A 22,918-nucleotide genomic window follows, 5' to 3' on the forward strand; every position below is an offset into this window, starting at 1 on the left:
CAGGCGCAAACGTGCCACCTCTTCGCATATCATGTTCTCCTGATACCGAGAGTAAAATCTGGCCAAAATTGTCGACTTTGCAAGTATGGCCGGAATTCCGAAATGTACCGAAAGTTAGCCCCTTAAGATAGGCAACCTATACTTACAGCTATGTCGGACCGGTTGCCTACTCGTAGGCGCAAACGTGCCACCTCTTCTCACATCTCCTTAGGATATCTCGGACAACATTTTCGGTAATGAAAAAGACACTCTGTATATGTAGGTATATAATTTATTCTTTTTTTTTTACAATAGTAATTACGTACATTTATTCGGACAAAAGAAAATTCAACAAACATGGATAATCGAATATAAGTAATGTCGAATGTAAATGAATCACTTATTCTAATTACAAGTTTCGCGGTGCTGTTTTAATAACAAATGTTCGTATTTCCATTGGTTTTAAAAGAACATTTATAACGCCATCTCCGGTTTGTATGGGCTGAAGTATGTTTTCTTTTTCTCTGAGGACATCATTTGTTTCGATTTCCCATTTCAGACGGTTCGTATCCTTTAACCATTCATTGCCACCCAATGTAGTCTCTTCCACGGATAAAATTGTGAAAGTTTTAAACAAGTCCTGGAACACAGAAAGTTAATAATTTAGATATACGTGCATGTGGTCAAGTGTTCCAGTAGAAACAGATATAGTCTTAACCTAATCGATGAATTGAATTATTACAAAACTAACCTGAATATTTATTTCCACGGGTTTGGATAAACTCTCGGCTTCTCCCAGTTCAACAATGTGCTCTAACCTCAGTAAAACCGTACCATCTTTCCATGGCTCTAAAGTTAGAATATGAATATTTGGTGGTAGTGATTTAGCAAGACCTGATCCCTGAAAGGAAACATCGTTTGTTCATACCGTTGCAAGCAGCAAAGTAAACTAAATTTATTTATTACGACGTCACGATATGGATACGTACTTGCGGCTTGAACGTATAATTTTCATTTGTAGGATTTGTCGTTATCGGTGTGAAAAATGTCCATGGACGTAGTAACGTTTCAAGAGCCAAGGATTTTTCTTTTACTATAAATTCATCCAAATTTTGTATACTGCCTCCAAATATGTAATGCGAACCCCTGACCACTACACCTTCACCGTACGCAGATTCATTGAGAGCCTCCCCTACACCAAATCCATCGTCTTTTAAAAGTCTTCTATGAAGCTGTAACATATTACGTCGAATATATACATGTATGTACAGATATTATATGTATTGTATACATGTACATATATGTGAATATAATTTGTATATATGAGGTATCGTACGGGGATGAAACTGGAGACCATGGGAATAAATAGTACGCAAACTATGAAATTTTACCATTAATTCAATTTCTCCGTCCCTCATACTAGATCCGCCTTCTGTTCTATCGGTTAACACGCTGAGTTTCAGGGATTTGTCTTCATCCTTCACGGAGATTTTACTAGGAACCGGGTAATAATTACCGGATATTGTCTCTTCCAATCGTACAGCCCAAGTTGGACGGAAATTCCGTTTTCGCTTTAACATTTCGCGACCGTTACTGTCGGTATAAAATTCTCCATTAGATTCGAGGTTGCTCGAATACTTGCTGATAACTTCCTTCCCAATGCTGTCCCTGAAATTAGTTCACTTCATTTAGTTTTCTCTGATTTTGTTTAACATAAATTATCAAGATCCATATCATGCAATTACTATACCGCTCCTGAACCTATTTATTTTACAGACACGTTTATTACACTTACTTGACAGGTATTGGTCCAACAAGCCAATCGAATTCGATATATTCCTGTCCATTATACAACCGAATTACCTGACTAACCCATTCGTTGATGGCTTGATGAATTTCTTGTAACACCGGACCTATAATGAAAAGAAATTTGGCTCGTCAATTTGACACGATAGTTTAGTCTATCGTTTTAAGCCAGGTTAAATCAGAAAGACGGAAATTTTCTTTCTTTGTTTCATCAAACATACAACATTACCTTTGTAAATTTTGTAAGATCCGAATTTCGGAAAATTTTTACTGGATACACTTTTCGGTCTGAAAATATATGCACCCGAAGATCTATTTTCAAATACTCTATTGTTTCCTTCCATTCCTTCGTAATAATGGAACGATTGAACTAGGCTCATATTGTTCAGTTTCTTCCACTCCACTGTAACTTCGCTATCTGTGTTAACGGATACATCGTAAAACTGAAAAAAAAAAAAGTTAGTTTCTCGTTACTATCTTCGCCATTTTTCTTCTCAAAGATTAAAACTGGAGAGGTTAAAATATAATCTTTTTTTTTTTTAAGTGTAATTAGTACCTCATTATCGATAAAATTTGTAGTATTCGTCTGCACGTATGTATTATCTGTATCATTTGATTGTTTCACAATCTTGTATGTTTTATAGCCTAAAGACGGAAGTAGTGCGAGAAACACTAGTTCATGCGTTGCGTTGCTCTCTCTTCCTGGTATTTTTAATACAGAATTGGGGATTGGCACCAGTTGCGAGGTAACGTCACTGTTATCTTAAACAATTTTTAAATTTTCATCACTTGTCAGATACTTTATACCATAGCTACGTTTTATTTCTCTTTAAATCTCTTTCAACACATACCTACTAAATCCACAATTTTGTGTGTGCCTCCTCGAACAGGAACACGAATAGGTGTTCGAATTTCGCGACTTAGAGGATTGTAGACCGTGAGCATGATATTTGTATCTTCTGTGTACGAACAGGAACTAATGTTCAATTGCATGCAAGAGTACATATTCTCCGATTGCACTGCCTCTTGACTATTATTCGTCATCCATTTTCTATATAATAAAAAGTAATACGATTTCAGTTGAAATAATTAAGCTGAATATTTCATAGGAATATATTTGTGTTACCTTAGAGCTTCGGAAATAATATTTGTTCCTTGTTGGATGCCATTGTATAATATACGCGCGTAATCGTCGGCGACAAGTTGTTTTTCCGTCCCAGTTACTGCATCGTGATGTTGCATTACACCCATTGCTTCACGGAAATGTTCCAATTTTTCATCGGTATGTTTTAGATCGGTCAATACAGACAATTGTTTAGTAACCTGAAATTATATTTATAATTACGGTATAGTATTACGAGAAGGGAAATTGTTTTCTCATACCTGTAAAACATTATTTCCCATTCTCTCAAAGAATTTGATGGCCGGTCTGGAAGAGAAGAAGCCAGTCCAGTAAGAGTGAGGATCACTTCCGTAGGGGAAGAAGTCGTCAGTTTTCGTTGACCAGTTAAGATTGGCATCGTGCACTGCTTTCAAGTAGCACGATGGTGTCGAGTAAAGTATATTTACATTCGACGTTTCTTCCCTCACGTACCTGTCGCATACGAAATCATCAATTTCAAATATTGCTTAACAAATAAGTAAATAGCGTAATGTCATTGGTCCAACACTTGGAGGTTTTGTCACCGATGTGGGAACGAAATGTAACAACACTCCGTAGAGTTTTACGAGTTTACGCTTTCTAGTTAATGCAGTTAATGTAGTTTTTATTAGATTTTACCTGATCAACTTGTCCAAATTAGTGAACCACATTTCGGCATGTTGGTAATTAAAATCCTCACCCATCGTAAGAATAATGTTATTAGTCTTGTAAGAGGCTGCTTGGCGATTGGCATAGGCCAAAAATTGTTCGACCTGATGATACAGTACGGTAAATTGTACTTACCATTAACAGACATAAGGACGCGTTACAGTTGCAAGACAGCTTTTCCTTCCTTTCAATTGCTACTACTTATTAATCGTCGGATGATGATTTTTTAACGAAGAGAAGCAAAGCGATATCTATTAAATTAGTACCTTATCAGTTTATCCATATTAACAAAGTACATTTCCGCTTGTTGAAAAGTGAAATCTCCTCCCATTGTTAATATCACGTTATTTGTACGATATACTTTGGCTTGTTGAACCGCGTATTGTAAAAATTCATTAATCTGTTGTGTAAAAAATAAAATTTCAACCTTATGTATTATTAACGCAGTTACAGAAAGGAAGGAAGTATACGTTCGACGATTACGAATTCGTTAAACTCGAAACCCTCTTTTGTGAATTATATTTTTCCGTATCTATGACTGCAACTATCAACGTGCATTGTTTTCGAACATATTCGATTTCGGAATGTTTCGTTACGTACCCTTTCTTTAACGTTATAATCTGGACTATCGGGGTCATCGATTATGGGTTCGTCGTTGCACAAAACATCGAAACAGAAACCAGGTGGCGGTGAATAAGTATTGTATAATGCGACCGTGAACAAATCTGCACGAGATCCTGAAACAGAATATACAACACGATTAGCTCGTTGTGGATGTCTATTTACCTAAATTTACTTACCTAAATTTGGACTTCCCTGCCAGATAAATTCCATGTTTTTCTTGCTCAGTCTATTCTCCTTGTCCTGATAATCAAGACGACCCAGAAACATGCCATCGAATCCTAATTGTGCGAATATCGACGCTTGTTCTCGGGAATGACCGAAAGGATCTATTTGCCACCCTATACGTGGCGTTGCGCAACGTCCGAAAGTATCGTTAAGCCGTCTAGAAAAACGGAAAGCTCAGAAAGCTGGTAGTATTTCTTTTTTTAAATTATCTTTTTATCTTTACCTGAATCCCCAAGTGTACTGGTCCACAAGAGAATGATAATGAGTGACTGCTTCGTCGTTCATGCTCCATCCGCCGCCGATAATTTCTAGTCTTCCTTCGTTTATCAGATTTCTAACATCTTGTTTAGTCTTTTCATTCTGACGTAACCACCACTTCCATAAGAAAGCAGTTTCTACATACATGAACCTAACGGAACAGATGTAAGACATTCGTATACCTACTATAGACCTAAAAATATTTGTAATTTAAAAAAAAAAAAAATAAAAAATTACATACCTTCTTTCAGGATTAGCTAATAACGCCTGAATGACACCATCTAGAATGTACTGTACTCCCGCCTTCTGAATATTTGGCCGACCTTTGTTTAGAAAAAATGGAAAGACATTTAACGTTGTATTCAATGAATACAAATGTTATTTTATAATTAATTGTACTTACTTCCAAAATAATACTGATCAACCGTTTTCAGCCAGCCGACATCATCGTGAGTGTGAGCCACTAGATGAATATTTAATTTATTCGGATCAACTCCCTGACAGGCCTATAATAACATACAATATGTAGTATTAATACGTTACTTTAATACAAGTCTTTTGATATTATAAGCATAAACTTGTTTGCCAATTTAAAAATGCTACATTTCAAATTAACATTGAACAGTTAATTCTTGTACCTCGTATCCACATCTTTCATCAGATGTTGTCCCGGGTATGCTTGCTGTTTCTCCATAAATGAACACCGCGAGAAAGAGAGTCAGCGAAACCGAAAACCGAGACGACATCGTAAAACAAAACGCTGCCGGATGGTTCCAATCGCAGCTCGCAAGTCGCAACTGATGGAGTGATTACAAATTTCTTCTACTTATACTACGTGCTTTCCTGTGTAAGCGTAACGACGTTTACGTAGTAGATAAGGGAGAATTTGTTCTGTTTAGCCATATCAGAGATGAGCAGTGAACCAGTAAGCAACTGGTCAAGAAAGGTTATAGTGGATTGTTGACGATTCGAGCGTTCAATTTCCCCCACCAAACGAATACTAATTACTAATGGGGGATTTACTCGTTACGCGATCTTGATACTCTGAGAAACTTTGAAATTTCCAAACGGAAGATCGGTGGGAAGCTTTGGTTACCTCTTGTAGCTTTTTCATTTTCTTGATACAGGCTCATAAGTACATATCCTTCGTGATTCACGATTCGATAAACGTTTCCTTCGATGAAAAACAAACCACTTGGATAAAATACCTTGTTAATTGAGAATAAGGAGGCCAACACCAAAGTACATACATCGCGTGCTGCTTCGGTCCGATATAGATCGGGTTATCTTTAATTAAATCTAAAATCAATTATGTAGATACACCATTTACATGCTAAAGATAAGGAAACGATGATATTTATTGATAATTAAAAATACAAACAAATTATAGTTTGTCAAACCACGAAATCAAGACAAATACGAGAACAATTATACGTTCATATTTGGAAAATATTACCTTCACTCTAATATATTCCATAACTTCGAGATTTAATGTTTAACGATAATATTTTTCGAATAACGGTTCTCAATTACATTCGCATAAAAACAAGAAAAAAGTATTTACACTGCGATAAATATACCCACGTAAGGATGTTTGTTTTATAAATACGTTACGTCTAAAAGTCCGAATAAACAATTTCTTGTGGTTTCTCAAGCTTTATTGGTCGGTAATAGGTCAAAGATTGATCCCAGCCACGCGGTGCGGTATTGTAGTTGGTTAGATTGTTGACGCTAGCAAGTTTTGGTCCTGTGTAGGTGTTATCTTCGTAAAGCTTTTTACCTGTAACAATAACTATGTTTAAGCAAATGCTAAACTTACATAGTATTACATAGTATTACATAGTGTTACATAGTATTATATAGTATTACATAGTATACGATATTACAAGATAGTTTCTCTTTAGTTTCAGACACCTGTAAGCGATACGAATACGAAGCTTAGGCAAAGCAAGACGAGACAAGACAATGAAAGAGTCAAAAAAGCATGCGTGTTAACTTGCCTACATCTGGACAGTCGTCGGTATATTTAAAATCTGGCGAAACACTGTGCAAAAGATTGCCCAGAACGGGCGTGCTACGCAAATGTTTAATAGTCTCCAAAATATCTTCTTGAGACGCTAACATCGACAGTAACAACGACTTGCTTTCCGCGGGCACTTCCGATTCTGTGTTCATATATTTCTCATCTCCGTTGCTGCAGAAGGTTTCCACCTCTTCGGAAGTCACCGACCTGCGTCGGTTCGAATACTCTTCGCGATACATCGACGAGTATTCCTGATCGCCGTTCATAATGCTCGACGATTCCGATTTCTCGCGATAGATTATGTCCTCGATAGGGTAATCGTTCATCTGGGAATCGGTTTCGTCGCTCGAATAATCTGTATCGTCGGTGGACACGTAACCGTTGTTACAATGATCTTGAACATGCTTCGCAAGCTTTACAGGTTCTTCGTATACTTGCTTGCCGGTCACTCTGTATTAGAATCGATTATAATGAAATTGCGACCCTGTCAGACTTTCGATCAACTTTTCATTCAAACGAAAAATGAACGTGGATAAATGAAATTCTATAATCGGTTCTACTATGTAAACCGTGACACGTATAATTGATCATGCAAAAGGAAGAAGGAATCATAAAATTTCATTTAATGAAAGAATCGATTAATTAAGCGAACGAGGACCGTAATTTTCATTCTGCCTCACCTCCTGCGTTCCCTCTCGGCGTTGTACTTGACGGAATTTTGTGTTTCAAAGAATCGGGCTATGTCGTTGTCCAGAGAACAGTGCTGTACAATCGGTATAACTTTCGGACTGATCTGTTTGTACTGCAGAACCGGTCTGCAGGACTTTTCGAATTCTTGTATCAATTGTTTCACCGGTACCGGCGTGTATTCGTTTCCTTCGCTATCCACGCGGATACCATCGTTCTCTCGTTCGTTACTCGCCAATTTCTCTCTCTCGTTAGTCGCGCTTTGTACACATTCCGTTACGTACTCTTCCCTGGCGTAACACTTGCCCTCTTTGTTAGTAGCGTTCTGCGTATTAAAAATATTAGATTTGTTCAGCGAAGCCTTGTTGCAACTGCAATTGCGCCTGTTAGTGTTAGTCGTTGTTATCGTAGCGTTTTCGTTATTGCTGCTTCCGGCATGGTAGATGTTATGTCGTTCGATGTCGGGTTCCAAAGCGGCTCGTCGTGACTTTTTCACGATCGACGATCGAGATTTGTCAACGGGAAAATCGTTATCAGTACCAACGGCCACCTCTCGAAGATAAATCTTTTTCACCTCGGTCGAGTGGTTGCAATCTTTACCGTTGCAAAGATATTGATTCCTCTCTGGAACGTTTATAAGAACGTGTGTATAACGGTTGAAATATCAAGTGTCTTTTCGAGCAATCAAACGAGCATTATCATTCGATGAGTCAACAACGAATTCGTTTTCCCTTCATCGCGCGTTATTTCATTCAAGTTAAACCATTTTCAAACTTTTCGTACACCGATACAGTGATTTTGCAAATCATCTCTCGAATGTTGATAAAGCGAACAAAGTAATTGTGAATCGAATCATATTTGTTCACTTCGAACTACTAGAATTCAATCGATACAGAAACTTATCGGCCAAAGAAAAGATGTTATCCAGAGTAAATTGAAATATTGACCTGAATTTAGTGAAATACGATATTCGTCGAGATAACGCTCGGTCGTGTATAAATTAGCTAATCATCGAATTAATCCTGGCAAAGATTATCAACTTGTAATGGAAAAATACGTCGCTTCGTTGCGGGATAGTTATTTGCAAGGGAAATTCGAAAATTCTAAAACACTGATCGATTAGTTTAATTGGCGTGCAAATATCAATTGGCAACGAGCTATAGGTCGTTGTTTATTTTAGATATCCAACAAAAAAAGAACGCGGTGGCAGTCTCGCATCGATTGAATAACATCGACGGTGTTTGCCAATTAAAAGCTTTGTAGGTCGTTGCACTCTCTGCGAAGCTTCGACAGACCAAAAGAAAAAAAAAAAAAAAAAGAACGATCCGTACACGTTCAGAATAGAATTATGTTCTTTTTAGTCGAGCCCGGAGCAATTTTCTAAAGTGATTTACAATTACGTCGCGGATAAAAGCAGACTAAAGGGAACAAGATGAATCAACAGTATCGGCTCAGAAATATTATATGTATAAAGTTAGATGTTAAAGTCCAGCTTTGAACGCAAGTCCTGGGAAACTGTTGGCTATCGGCTTACGATTCGAAAACAATTCGAACCAACAGAAATATAATATGGATCATTGCCAGATGAACTTGCCAACTAAATCCTCTCGAGTGGAAAACATTTTCTAGTTTACGTACCTGCGGCGGGTGGATTTGTGTCACTTAGAGACAAGTCCACGGTAAAGGGATTATAAAATGACTGTTTTCCGACGACCGGGTCAGTCGCGAGAGACGTAAACGGAGACATATTCGGAAACTTTGAATTGCCATTCGTCTCCTAAACATGACCAAAATGTACGTTACATTCTTTCGTTATATTCTTTCGTTAATTCTCTTTGATTATTTAGGAAACTGAATCGTACCGGCTTTCTTGAATACGTTGGTACTGTTTGCATCCCTGGGGTGTTAGGTGTTTGAGATTGTTCTTGATCTACAACCCATTTCTCCGACCTTTTCCTGCGTTTTGCGAATATCTCGGCGCCTGTTGATTACCGATTTAATTACTTTTCGATATTCCGATTAGCATATCACGTATAAATTGTTGTCTAATACAACGGAGATACTTACCGCGGCCTCTGTGATTGTTTAGATCGCGAACGATATTGAACAGTTTCTCAGGATTCTTCGGCATCGGTTCGATATTTACTTCCTCGCCCAAAGCTTGAATGCCTCGTATATCCAGCACTTTTCCGTATGGATTCATCATACATTTTAAAGGAATTTTGTCCTATTGGAAATATATATATATATATACATATTAATACTTGTTAATCTTTGCAATAACTGCCAAGGATTGAAATGTAAATTGAAATTAAACGGACGCCACTTACACTGTGAACAGGGGTGGATGGCTCTTCTGAATCTTCTATACCTAATCGACAGGTGTAATTAGTATTTATAATTTCAATAAATTGTAACAAATTGCATGGGGTGTTTCGTAGGCGCGTACCGTTACCGTCGTGGATCCATTTCACGGATCGCTTCTTCCTGTTCACGTACATAGATTGACCTTTGCTTTTCATATTTTTCACGTCGCTCAACGAATGGGAAATTCGTCGCGCGAGCTCGACCTGGTCCTCGACCGTTGGATGCGTCGGCGCATAGAAATACGAGGACGCGAACATTTTTCCTGCAAACGATTACACGTATTGAATTTATATCTTCAAACCGATCAACCGACTTACTATTTTTCGATTGTAGAATCCCGTCCGTGTCCGTGGCGGGGGTTAGCAGTTTCTGCAGGTTGACCGGAGCACTTTCGTTGCTCTCCTGTAAAAAACGAAAATGTATCGGTTAAAATGTTCTTTCAGAACGTCTTCTCGACTAACTATATACTCACCATATCGAAGTGCAGTATTTTCGAAGTTAAACTCTCCAGGAAATTCCTCTTGACGGGGTCGTGTCTATCGGAGGGTTTGAAACCGCGCGAACGTATTACAACATTATCCGCGGAAATGCTTCGTTGCAGATAATTCTCTTTGATATTGTTATAGTTCACGCTGTACTTGCAATCGGCTTCCTTCGAACTTTCAGATGCGAATCCATACGAATTGTACGTCTTGCTTAAAACGTTTCGCTTCCCGTTGGTGTGTCTGTTGGAATGGAACATTGTTTAGTATGCGCATCTTTCTTTAAACAGTCGGCGAACGTTGCACGACGATTCGATTAACGATAATTTGTTGAGATATAATTACGAAGCGAATGATCATTTATATTCGTATCGATGGAAATTGGTTCTTCTCCAAACTGCCAATTAATTCCGCGTTGCGGTATTGGCAACGGTACAATGAGGTTCTGTGTAAAAGAAATGCTAAATTTATCTGTTGTAACGTAATACGCAGTAACCGTTCGAACGGTTACATACGGGTTGTACTACCGAAAACGAAACCAATGCGGTACACGAGTATTTAACGAGTGATGCTATCGAGTATACAATTCGGGAATTCTAAAAAAGTACACGAAGGCATGGATTATTTCCGATCGATAGAGTCACAGCAAAAGCATTTCTGAACAACTCGCAGATTTGTCAAATTTTTAAGTAAAACTTTCTATAAACATTTCCAAGGCGCGACGAGATCATTACGCTGCTTTAAATGAATCGCTTCGTACAAGTTTGAATGTTTCGAAACACTTTTTCTTTGGTACTAATTACTAAGGCAACATTTTCGACGCTGTTAGAATCTTACGATAGACTTCGAAATTTGTTCGGACTCTAAAAATAAAGGCTAAATCAAATTTAACGATAGACGATACATAGGTTCGATTTAGTCGCTAAAATACAGAGTCAAGCAGAGTTTAAGTTTAGCACAATTTTTGTTACAATGTGTAAAACGCTGTCGATCGATAGATCATTGAGAACGCGGGTTTTCGTTATATTAGAAAAATTTACTTATCGAATGATGCCCTCCTCATTTCGATGTTTAACGCACGGTTCGCTCGTTCCTCCCTTTTCTACTTTATTGCGCTTATCCTCTCTGTCTCTCTCTCTTTTTTCTTTTTTTTTTTTCGTACGAATTTACGTAACCCGCGAGAGCGTACTATACTCCGAACGAAGTGCTCCGTACGGGAAGCCGATGAATCTCACGACGAAGGCTCCCTCGCCATGAGAATCAAAATCGCATCTTACAATATGTTTCCTGGCACGCACGATCGTCAACGGCTAGCCACACACATCCAGATCCACGGTAACTCTGGCAGCGTGGCACCAAGTGGCTACCACTCTACCAGTCGCCAGTATGACCGGCTGGTGGCTTATTCATGACCGAGAGATCAGAGATTTCAAATAACATTTTACACCCCGAGCTGACATCGTTTAAAAAAAAAAAAAGAAAAAGAAAAGAATTCAACTTTTTCGCGTTTCCTCTACATACATAACTGAATCCTCTTCCAGGGGAGTCGTCCGAACGTTCAATCGCTAGAAAGAAAAGCTCGTCACTTGCACGAGGACTGTCCTCGCCACTTGAATGTCTCTTTCAAACACCGTTATTTATTTGCATAAAAAAATGTTGTCTCCTATTTAAAACGTTCACTTGGATGAGTTGAATTACTGTATGATCGGCACACAGTGCTTTATAATAGCGCCCAACCGTTGCTATACCAACTTCCCGACTGCCTTGAGTCGTCTTCGGTAAAAATAGACCATCGGAAAGCGACACCTCGGTAATCGGTGGCTCCTGCCTTACGCCACAGAATTTATCATACCCGTTTAATTCTCTCGCAACTTGTTGCAATTATTCTGAAAGATGTTTCAAGTTTCATTGTTGTGAAAATAACTACTCGGAGAAAGTAAGAAGAAAAGTGGATTTCGTATTATGCCAAGTGGAAGGCAATTGCGGTGATCGCTTTGCGATTAAAATACGTAAATATAGATTTAAATTATACTTTACGAAGGAAAATTGTGTAACTGTCCTTAATAAAGTATCAAATGTTGCTTTACTTTAGATTGACAACACTTTGATGTATACAAATACGTTCTTGTAATTATCGCTGAATATACCTAAAACTATGTAACGTGTTATTTAATTACAAACGGTGTATATTATTTTTGTCCATTAACATTGACATTCTTTTCAACTGAATGAAATTATATTTAATCCCAATCGTCGCTTTTTATATCTTGTACAATGTCTGTCGTTTCTCTAGATGAATTGTCATTGCTATCGATGCTGCTTTTTAACTTTTTCTTCTGCTTCTTTGTTTTGGTTTGTCGTTCACGTTTTCCTAGATCGGACTTCTCGATCGGCAGATCGGAATCGCTGTCGTCGTCGCTTAGATCTCCGCTTCCTTCGATCGAGTTCCCTTTCTTCAATTTTCGTACAGTTGGTAAATTATATTCGGCAATATCTTCATTATTTGTAAGTAATTTCAGTTTTTGAGATTGATAGATTTTTTTCCAAGATTCATAGAATTTCGATAACGACGTCCCTTGCGCTTGGATTTTATTCTCCCAAGATTTAATCTCTGACAGATTTGTCAAGGCAATCGCGCTCTTACTGCGTTCCGTTTCGATATATTTTCGGTTTTCTTCGATCTTGTCCAACAATTGTTTCATTTTTCTACAGTAATTCGCAACGTGGCATTTCTTTATAAATGCTTTCAACTAGAAATAAAAATTAATTATATTCAAATTGTACAATTTAACACTCTATAAAAAAATGACCTTAAATCAAACATCTTCTTACCTGTATTATGCATGGTATATATAAATCTGGAAAATATACCGTATGACTATCCTTTGCAGCGTTTGCTAAGATAAGTTGGTAGATGGAATCGATAACATTATCTTTGAAACCGTTCTCCTGTAGCTGCGACTTTGACAATCTCAGTATACAAATGAAAGGTACTGGTTTCATCGAGACTGTCTTGTGTCTCTTATTAAAATCGTAAGAATTCAATATCTACAAAAATAGAAATAATAATGTATCACGTTCGCGGATTGAATATTTTAGAATTATTTTAAATAACTTTTAAATATATACCTCTAATAAAAATGGTAATACAGGTATAAATATGCCAGTTTCTTTAGAAATATCTATCAACATTTGTAAACAGTGAAATCTCAAAGGATAATATTGTGGAGTTGGTATTACTTTTATTGTTCCTATAATAATCTGAAAATAAAAAAGAAAATATTGGTTTTAATTAAACGCTTAGTTATTTTAACGAGGTATAATATGTAAAATGTTCTCGCATACTTGTACAAGAGGGTACAAAAGTGACTGCAATGTAGAATCGTTTTTCGATAGCGTAATTAATTCCGTCCAAAAACGCAACGAATTCATGTATTGCCAGTTGTATACTGCTTGAAAATTCTCCTACAAAAATTGTTTAATATATTAAACTGTACGATATTTATCTGTTATCTACGCATTACCTTCTTTTTTAAAGTCATAGCATTCCTTAAATGGATAGCTAATTGCCTAATGTATAAAAAGGCATGATTATAGGCTAGATTGCTATCGAGCAAATATATCTCCGTCAGCGAATGTCTCATAAAGTTTATCGCAGGTAGCGTCGTAAAAGATACGAATTTTGAATTTTCAACGTATTTTACATACATGGCCTAAAACATTGATTTCATATTAATATCGGAATAACTATAATCTTTAATACGAGCATTGAAATTTCAATTTTACCTTGAATAACATTTCTAAAACTGATTCTCGATTAGTGGTTGCTATACGTAATATATTTAAAAAACAAACAACGCGAACAGTTTCTTCTCCGCTTGACCACGTATTTAACAAAATCTTTAACAATGGTTTAGTTAACGATGAAAATGATTGCGTATAAGGTAACATTTGATGTAGATGCTTTAAAAGCACTGTAAGTATATTAGACGACGTTACATTTTGTAAGATCTGAAAACAAATATATATATGTATAATAAAGTACTTGGATTCATACCGCTCTATACATACAAATTTTAATATAAGAACATACTTTGATTAAGTCGGCTAGATATGACTTCAAAATACCCTTTATTTTGCCAAATCTTTTAGATTTATGTGGTTGAATCTGGGTCTCTGAGCCCAATTTTAAGAAACGTTTGAAAGCATCAGGTAAATAAAATATACATAATTGTACAACTCCATTAAACACTAAAAAATGTTTTAATTATTTAGTAATTACCTAATATTTAACATTGACAAAAATGACTCAAGAAAGATGTAAACACATACCTACACCACCTTCTACTTTATACCGTAGAGATTCTGTATCTGAAGATTCTGATACTGTTTGTAATGCAGCATGGAAAGCTTCCACTGCACATTTAATAGTCTTCAATGTCCTATAGAAAATTATAAACTGATATAGCAGAGAAATAAATTTTGTGTAATACAGTATTGCATTATAACTCTTTCATTCTGGTTAATGTTTAATTGTAGCAATATATAAAGTAAAATAAAATATTACTTGTCCTTCTGAATTTCTTCTTGCCATGATTTAAGTAATTGTAACGTAACTTTTCGTTTATCTTTCGTTACAGCGCTATCTTCCTCTACTTCGTAATCGCTCTCATCGCTAGCAACCTAAAACAATTGAAAAATCATTAGACAAATAGGTATTTTCTCTTAACTTATATTCGTTATTTTTATACCTCTAAATGAGTGTTAGGTATATGTCTTGTATCCAAATCATTTAACGAAGATTTATCATTGTCGTCGTCGCTATTGATATCATCGTTATCGTCATCGGACAGATTGAATTCCAAAAGGTTTTTATCATTTTCTTTTAAATACGAATAAAATTCAGGATCAGTTTTCTTTAATTTCATTAAGGATTTCTTGTGTTCCATTGGATCCATTTCATCTTCGCTACTTTTTGCGCTATCTTCATTATTCATTTCATTTCCGGAATGTTTATTTAAAAGATCACCTGTAGCTATTTTACTTGAACGTTTTTTCTTCTTCTTCATAGCTGGTTTCTTTGACGTCTTCAACACACTTTTTGTACTTTTTATTTTCATTATTTAACTGCAATTATAATTTTTCAAATAATGAACATAACCTATAGCGCAATAGTCAAAATTTCTTATCGCTTTCTTGAAAAACTATTTAAAACAAAAAGAAACGAAGAAATGAAAATCTCACTATCTGCACTTACATTTCTATATTTACTTTTTTTAATGTTTAATGCTTACAAAGTTTGTTTAACAGACTACACGTGTAATTTCTTTTCCTTTCACATTCCCATGCCATGTGCATGTGCGAAATGAGGTTAGAAGTTTGTATTGTAAACTGACGTGAACGCTCTCTAGGGTAATTTCCCTAGACTTGAAAGATTTTATTCGAAAGATCGATTACATAAATAAAATAACGTATTTGCTAATATCGTTTTTTCAAGAAAATTGATTGATATCATCGATGTACGTTGTATTATCTGATTATCTTTATTATCTCATATTTTTCATATACAAAATTTTGTCTTAGTTTAATGTTGGTGAGATTTGAATGAAGTAGAGATAGAGAACGATTTGAAAAGTTGAACTTTTAAGAAATGTACATAATGAGGTATAATTTGTAGTTTTTATACAAATCGAATGTATTGAGAATGTGCAATGAAAGATCGTAGAATAAAACCGAACAACTAATTACTATATCCTAATTGGCTGGGGATATAACAATGTGTAATTTAAGCATATCTTTGTTTGGGCCTACTAAAAAAGGAGATGTATTTTCTGGTACAGAACTTTGTTGAGGATTCAGTTCTTCGAATGGTAAAAGGTCATCCAAATTAAGGACTCGTTCGGCTTTACTAAATCTGTGAATAATTTCTGTTACTCTTGCAATATGTTCAACACCATCTTGTAATCCATAAATTAAAACACCTATTTTTACACGCATATCAGTATCGCCATTCACCGGAGGCTCCTTACATGTAAGCGATAATCTAACCGATCGTTTTACATGTTCGGGCATCTCTACGGTTCCTTGCCAAACTATTAAGAAAAATTTCTTAAACCAGACTCCCTTCGGATATATATCTACAACCCATTCGCACGCGCGATCGCCGGCATATTCTGCCAAGCACGAATGACTCGAAAATACAAGGGTTCTAGTATGATAAAATGGTAAACTATGAAAATTTTCTATCGTAAGTAACGAACTACAAGTATCTACGGTGTACAATCTTGGTTCAAACAGTAATGCACCGTCTTCTTCGTTTAAACTCACCTCTCTAACTCTATCCAACTGACCCGAATGAAATGACATACCGATCGACATACGTTCTACAAAAAATTCCTTATACTTTTTTGTTAAAGAAGATAATAAAAGATCTGCTAATTGTCGAGGAGACATCATTGGAAATCTAACCGGAGACATCACGGCTATCACTAACTGTTTCAATGTAGCTTCTAATTCGTCATACGACAATTGTGGTTTCAAACGATTTGCCTGGTGATCCAACCAAGATTCTAGGCACTTGTATAACGTCATCTCGTCTTTTATCACTAAATTACTTTGATGTAGTAACGATACTAAAATATCTATATCAAAGTTTCCAAAATCTGCTGTCTTAGCCACCAATTCCAAATTCCATTTAATGAAATTCTGGCATGCCTGAGTAATATTGTGATGGCCACAATTTGAAGTATACTGTAACCACGATACAAGAGTGCCGTGTATGGCAGCTATCGCGATATGATTTTGCATATAGTCAAGGCACAGCGATATTAAATCTTTTACATTATACTTGTCCGCTAAAGATAATATCGGTAAAACAACTCCATAATTAATTCTTATTTGGCCAGTGTAAAAGTACCGCAAAAATTCGCTAAATATAGGTGCGCATTGCGGTGTTTCTTGGAGAGTTACTCTGCTTTCTTGAGATTCGCTCCATTGAGGGCTCATTAGCATCACCTGTGTTAAAAAGAATCATGACAACGGTATATAGATTTGAAAACAAATCGACTTACTTGAAAAACATCGCTAGAGGCACAAAGTATAAGGCGATGAGCTGGATATTCTATACCATCGACAACCAGACAAATATCATTCATAAGACGTTCTGCATACAGTGTTGCTATTTTCAATAGAACAGTATGCGAATTATCAACCTATACAAAGAAAATGATAGATTAGTTAACATATTAGTTCCTCCCAAAGAAACTGAAACTTATAAAATTGATAAGAACCTCTATCGAATCAGAATTTTCAAATTCCTTCACATTACTTGGAATATTACTTAATTCCTCCGTTTTTTTATTTGTATCCATTCCCAAAGAACCTGTCATCCACCTAAAAGTACTTTGTAACATTTGGTCATGTTAGCTTTGCATACTTTAGTCGTTATTTATTTTCTCATGCTGTTTTATATAATATTTGCACAAGATGCATCTCTTTCGTTATATTTGCCATCAAATGTTGTATATTTTATTACAGTACTTCTCGAAGCAAAATAACTGTAAGAAGAATAACAAATACAGTTACAGAAAGTAATTATTACGTTTAAGCGACACATAGATAAGCCATTGAATATTAAATTTTCATATAGAAATAGAATTATTAGCAATATTATTTTACTGGAAAATACTAAGATATTACCGATTACGCTGAAGCACGTCCAACTACAAAGGAAGAAGTAGTTTTTGAAAACTTGTCTTTGCGAAAATGTAAATTGTTTTATCGAACCACGCAGTTATGTTTATTTTTTATCCTTGCCTGGACAATTTCAACTTTTTACGAAACAAAACCGCCAAGGGTCGTAAGCAGTCGTAATTCGTAAGTGTTCGCGAGGACTGGAACAATCTCAAGTCATCTCAAATCTCAAGCAGTACTGCGCAGGGGGGCGAAGGCGAAGCTCCTGTACAAAGTTTGTAGCGCCGCCTGGAATACTTTCACCTACTAAATGGCGGAGCCCATACGCACGCACGTTTGTATACTTGTACAGTAGCGGGTTTTTTGAATTGCTTTACATTATTTGAAAGAAAAGAACCCGGAGAAAGTAAGACATTCCCTAATTTATATAGCTTAAATAGAAATAGAAACGAATAAGATATTTATATAACAAATTGTTCATTATGTCTTATATACTATAGACTTTTACAATAATAATAACATCAATATGCGTTGATGCTAATTTCAAGTTACCATATTTTCATTTACTTGTAAACACAAGACACGTACAAAAATATAAAAATGTGTAAATACTTTTTAGAGAAGTACTCTTTATTTTGCCAAGTATGAAACATATAATAAATTTAATGTAAAATATATTAAAAGTAAGAACTAAACGTACATCGTATGAAATTTGCACTAAACAGAACACTTGGAACAACAGATAAGAACACTTGTTTTACTATATAAACGTGTAACAACCGTATAACGAAACGAATAAATTAGTCAAGTGCCTATAATTTTTTAAATAGTAATAGCAAAATTACTACGCGACATTCGATAACGACAAGAATTTTAGAGTTTAATATTTTCAGCTAAAGAACAGGAGAGTCCTGTATTGTCTGGTTCGATGTTTAATTCTTTTACTACTCCATCTTCGAGTACCATAGAGTAGCGCTTACTTCTTTTTCCACCCAATACGGGCAAATCCACAGAAAGTTGTAATGCATCTGTAAATTGAGCTGTAGGATCTGCTAGCATGCGTACCTATCGAATCAAATATATGATATGCCATTATTTATATATATTTGTATATTATTAGTAATAATACCTTGCCATCCGCTCCGTGTTCTTTACCCCAAGCTGCCATAACGAATGGATCGTTTACAGCAATGCAAAAGATTTCTGCGATTCCTTTAGATCTTAAATCTGCAGCTTTTTGTATGAAACCGGGTAGATGCGTCTAAAATAATACAACATTTACACATATCGTGCTTAGACTTTTCTAAAATTCCACTTGTACGCATAGAAAAATGACTATTTAATATTCGATATAATTCTCATGAGATAGAAAAGTATTATTTTCTAAACGATACCTTTGAACATCCTGGTGTAAAGGCACCCGGTACTGCGAATACTACGATCTTTTTACCTGCTGCAATTTTTGCAAGGTTTACTTTATTCGCAGGGGAATCCTCGAAGAGGTCGATTCCGGGTAGCTTGTCACCCACCTAAATTATTAAATATAAACGAATGAAATTATTAGGTGTATTTAGCAATTCGTTAGATCTAAAACGATGGTACGTAGTTACGTATGTACGTACGACTTACCGCGATAACCATGTTTTGCGAAGATACTCGAAAGTTTCGTACAAAACAACTAAGCGACGATCGTTCGCCGACAAGAATCGCACGATTAACGAGTTGGTTCATCTATATCCTATATCTAGAACTAGTAACACAACGAACCAAGCAGTCTACTGTTTTCAATGGAATAGAGTGTAATATATGTAATTACGTGGTTAAAGTGATATCGGCTTGGCATGCGGCTTCGACCAACTCGCCGTGTTGCGCAATCTTTCAAATCATTACATAAATACACTCTTCTTCTCTTATATATCTATGTAAATTCTATTTTTTCGTTCATTTTATTAACGTAGTAAGGTCGCTCGCCTTGACATGTACGTTTTATTTATTTATGTGTTACTAACGTGACACGGGAAATGACAGATGGTTTGGAATAGTTTAGTTCAGTTTAGTTGCAACGCAGGTTACCGATCGAAGAAGCACGTTGAACGTTACCATCGTCGGATTATATTAATCTGTCGGTAAGTTACCAAACCTGGATCACTGTCTGTCGGTCGGTACGGTGTTACCGGCATTCTGTATGCTGTAACTACAGGAATTTTTTAGTTACGAAAAACGTGTTTTGTCGGAAAAATGTGTTTTGTCGGTAAAATGATTTCAATCTTTATAACCGTTACGATTTAACCGGACAATTAATATTACTGCGTGAGAAGTGTTTCTAATTTTCCTTTGTAATTCAATTCTTAAACGCAGTAATTCTTTGGGTGTCGGTTTTATGGTCGTATTAGATACTTTACCGACGTTAGGATCGCTGGTCTGTTACCGAGCGCCGCTACGCGACGAATATTGAAACCGTACAGTTATCGACTGGTCTAGTTACCCACTGCGGTGGGTACATCCACTCTTTTTCATTCTCTTTCTTTAGAAATGGCTAAAAACCGAAAGGAACCGCGTAATAAAAGTGTTCCATACAGAAATCCGTCGCATCTAGAGTTGTATTTAATTAAAGAATTTATCGAGTATATTGACCGCTAGATAATTACACCACTTGCTATTGCGTAACGTGTTCCTCCTCAGCGGCTGTAGCTACGTTTAATTTTCAAATGTCTGGGATGCTAGTGGGCCCTGACGGACGTTACCGTAAACGTGTCAAGAAAATTCCTTTCCAAACTTGCAGATGAAATATTTCCGTTCGAGTCGAAATAATCGTGTTGTAGACAGTTTAAGAGATTCCGCTTTACGGAGCCTACCTCTTTTCTGTCGTGCACGTCGATGATCGGGAAAAACGAAGTGGATAAAAAGCCGTAAGGTAACACGAGACGGACTATGGGGACGGAAGGGGTCGAGGAATCGAAAGGAGAATTGGCTCGAGATTACGAAAAGTGGAGAGGTTGGAATCGAATACGACACTGCTAGGTGGAACCATCCCCCCGTCCCCATCCCTCGTCCGCATCCGGGTCATTAAAAGCGGTTCTTCTGATCCCGGAGAATGCTGCCGCGCCCGTCACAATGCATCGCAATGGGAATAATACGCTCTATTTACGAATTAAAATATCCGATTTCAAAATATTCCGCGCTTTATTTTCCCAATATTGGCCCCATCTGCGCGTCGGCTACGATCGGAACCGAGTTGAATATTATTTCGTGTAACAAAACAGCGAATAACTCGGTGTAATTAAACCGGAATACCTAATTAAATTTTGCTCGCGTACGGTGAGAATTAGCTGTACGAATAAAAAAAAGAATTTTCCGTGGAGCGAGAATACGAACGGCCGATAGACGAGAGCTGCGTGCTTCTTTTTAAAACTCGTCGACAGTTTTTGTAAAAAAAAAAAAAATAAAAAAATAAAAAAAGTCGGTTGGAATTTTAACGGTAAAAAAAATGGACGTCGTAAAACCGTTGTATACCGGTGTTAAAAAGTGTTGCACGCGCGTTCGGCAAGGGTGGGGAAAAAAAAACGGTACGGTCGGAGAAAAGTCACAGGGACGACGAGTCGGAAAAGTCGAGTTTTTTTAAGTAACGGATTTTTGTCGGTTTATAGCAGGCCCGGTTGTTTTCCAGTAAACACGAAACGTTCGCGTCGTCGCTTGCATTTTTTTCCGTAATATTCGCGCGAAAATAGCCGGGTAGAAACTCCGGGGAAATTTGTTGAAAAATCTTTTCACGGGCCGAGTAAAAAACGTCGACGCCGTGAATTGTTCGGTTCGGTGTCTTTTTTAACGGTATCTCGTAACGGCAAAAAACTAGTGGCACTGCTAAGGACTACGGAGACCAGGGTAACGGAAAAAACTGGACTTTCTCGGTTCGGAAGACGAACTTTATGGTGGCCACGACGAGGAGTTAAAAAAAAAAAAAAAAAAAATGGCAAGAAAACAATCGAGACCGCTCTTTTTACCCGACGTTCTCCGTGCAACGTTTTTTAAAAGGAAAATTCGTTCGTTATCGGAATGTCTCGTTAAAGGGATAAGGAAATAGAAGAGACGGATACGGAAGAGAAGACGATACGGTTGTCGGAGTACTCCTCGCGACGAAACAAATATAATTGCGTGCAAAGAGACGAAAGACTCGGTCGGGATTCTCTATTGCACGATTATGCTTACGTCACGCGGAATCCGATAATATCGTACTCCATTGTCGTTTTAGATGGGTGTACATTATATATAACAGTATGCTATAAACGTAGACGGCCAGATTCTCGTTAAGTGTGGCCCGAAGGCTCTAATTAAAATAACAAACGGAAAATTTCAGAGTTTCCGTCATTTATGGAAAGTTCTGTTTCCGGAGGGCCCCCAGAAACGCGCACTCGTGCAACCCTCCGAACCATGGAAACCGCAACGGTGTTTCAGTTTGCGTCTATGTGTAGACGCTCCGTGTTTCCTCTGTATTACGTACATCGCGGATTTACCTCGGCACTCGAATTTCGCGAGACAGAGACCGTAACGTAACGTGACGTTGCGTTATCCTAACGAACGAAGCAGGGAATGCGAGATGCTGCGATTAAATTATATCGAACGATATATGTTACATTTCTGGTGCATTTATGGTAGATTTTAGGTTAAAGAAAAATTGTTGAGTAAAAGCTACTTTCGTAGTCGGCGTGACATTAAAAATGGTTAGTTCCTGCTTGAGTTTGTTTTTGCTGAGGACATTGAACATTCGGTGACGTTGAGTGCTGATGATGCATGCATGGATACTGCCTACGTGGATATACTGTCTGAGAAGGTTTGCTGTGCTTTGGCGATGCGGGAAGGGAGAGCAATATCGCTTGCAGTTAATGTATATACTGTCTACGTGGAAATACTGTCTGAGAAGGTTTGGGATAGTATTTGGTGGAGGCACCCATATTGCATAGTGTTGAA

At 36.9% G+C, this 22,918-nt stretch overlaps 5 protein-coding genes across 8 annotated transcripts; all 5 read right to left on the bottom strand.

Annotated features, from left to right (window-relative positions):
- Positions 1-257: 257 nt before the first annotated feature.
- On the bottom strand, positions 258-5,879 carry LOC128897009 (lysosomal alpha-mannosidase). Of its 2 annotated transcripts, none has more exons than XM_054160629.1 (17): positions 5,341-5,879; positions 5,106-5,208; positions 4,944-5,025; positions 4,668-4,853; positions 4,396-4,601; positions 4,196-4,332; positions 3,566-3,699; positions 3,169-3,379; positions 2,912-3,108; positions 2,637-2,836; positions 2,342-2,547; positions 2,015-2,228; positions 1,775-1,892; positions 1,371-1,647; positions 969-1,211; positions 731-880; positions 258-619 (listed from the first exon to the last, which is right to left on the bottom strand). In XM_054160629.1, exons 1-17 carry the CDS (start codon positions 5,446-5,448, stop codon positions 389-391), a joined length of 3,003 nt encoding a protein of 1,000 aa, XP_054016604.1. In that variant the 5' UTR covers positions 5,449-5,879; the 3' UTR covers positions 258-388. The 2 variants fall into 2 exon arrangements, with proteins under 2 accessions (XP_054016604.1, XP_054016605.1); XM_054160630.1 differs by lacking the exon at positions 3,566-3,699 and adding an exon at positions 3,862-3,995.
- Positions 5,880-6,033: 154 nt separating this feature from the next.
- On the bottom strand, positions 6,034-11,676 carry LOC128897010 (uncharacterized). 2 transcript variants are annotated; one of them, XM_054160631.1, is made up of 11 exons: positions 11,302-11,676; positions 10,252-10,504; positions 10,097-10,181; positions 9,862-10,041; positions 9,743-9,783; positions 9,480-9,639; positions 9,275-9,393; positions 9,051-9,189; positions 7,406-8,036; positions 6,703-7,175; positions 6,034-6,482 (listed from the first exon to the last, which is right to left on the bottom strand). In XM_054160631.1, the coding sequence occupies exons 1-11, from the start codon at positions 11,322-11,324 to the stop codon at positions 6,319-6,321; spliced, it is 2,268 nt and encodes a 755-aa protein (XP_054016606.1). In that variant the 5' UTR covers positions 11,325-11,676; the 3' UTR covers positions 6,034-6,318. The 2 variants fall into 2 exon arrangements, with proteins under 2 accessions (XP_054016606.1, XP_054016607.1); XM_054160632.1 differs by having other exon boundaries at positions 11,539-11,660.
- A 651-nt stretch (positions 11,677-12,327) lies between these two features.
- Positions 12,328-15,634, bottom strand: LOC128897011 (nucleolar complex protein 2 homolog). 2 transcript variants are annotated; one of them, XM_054160633.1, is made up of 11 exons: positions 15,519-15,634; positions 15,013-15,388; positions 14,829-14,944; positions 14,594-14,703; positions 14,355-14,512; positions 14,048-14,272; positions 13,786-13,974; positions 13,607-13,726; positions 13,391-13,522; positions 13,094-13,309; positions 12,328-13,011 (listed from the first exon to the last, which is right to left on the bottom strand). In XM_054160633.1, exons 2-11 carry the CDS (start codon positions 15,379-15,381, stop codon positions 12,502-12,504), a joined length of 2,145 nt encoding a protein of 714 aa, XP_054016608.1. In that variant the 5' UTR covers positions 15,382-15,388; positions 15,519-15,634; the 3' UTR covers positions 12,328-12,501. The 2 variants fall into 2 exon arrangements, with proteins under 2 accessions (XP_054016608.1, XP_054016609.1); XM_054160634.1 differs by lacking the exon at positions 15,519-15,634 and having other exon boundaries at positions 15,013-15,403.
- Positions 15,635-15,781: 147 nt separating this feature from the next.
- On the bottom strand, positions 15,782-18,423 carry LOC128897012 (BTB/POZ domain-containing protein 17). The gene is made up of 4 exons (XM_054160635.1): positions 17,960-18,423; positions 17,551-17,817; positions 17,332-17,472; positions 15,782-17,275 (listed from the first exon to the last, which is right to left on the bottom strand). Exons 2-4 carry the CDS (start codon positions 17,671-17,673, stop codon positions 16,016-16,018), a joined length of 1,524 nt encoding a protein of 507 aa, XP_054016610.1. The 5' UTR covers positions 17,674-17,817; positions 17,960-18,423; the 3' UTR covers positions 15,782-16,015.
- Positions 18,424-18,562: 139 nt separating this feature from the next.
- Positions 18,563-19,920, bottom strand: LOC128897013 (peroxiredoxin-5, mitochondrial). The gene is made up of 4 exons (XM_054160636.1): positions 19,583-19,920; positions 19,348-19,482; positions 19,083-19,214; positions 18,563-19,018 (listed from the first exon to the last, which is right to left on the bottom strand). The coding sequence occupies exons 1-4, from the start codon at positions 19,682-19,684 to the stop codon at positions 18,827-18,829; spliced, it is 561 nt and encodes a 186-aa protein (XP_054016611.1). The 5' UTR covers positions 19,685-19,920; the 3' UTR covers positions 18,563-18,826.
- Between the last annotated feature and the right edge of the window lie 2,998 nt (positions 19,921-22,918).

The sequence above is a fragment of the Hylaeus anthracinus genome, unplaced genomic scaffold, assembly GCF_026225885.1.
Source record: "Hylaeus anthracinus isolate JK02 unplaced genomic scaffold, UHH_iyHylAnth1.0_haploid 11978, whole genome shotgun sequence".
In the NCBI taxonomy this organism is placed as follows: domain Eukaryota; kingdom Metazoa; phylum Arthropoda; class Insecta; order Hymenoptera; family Colletidae; genus Hylaeus; species Hylaeus anthracinus.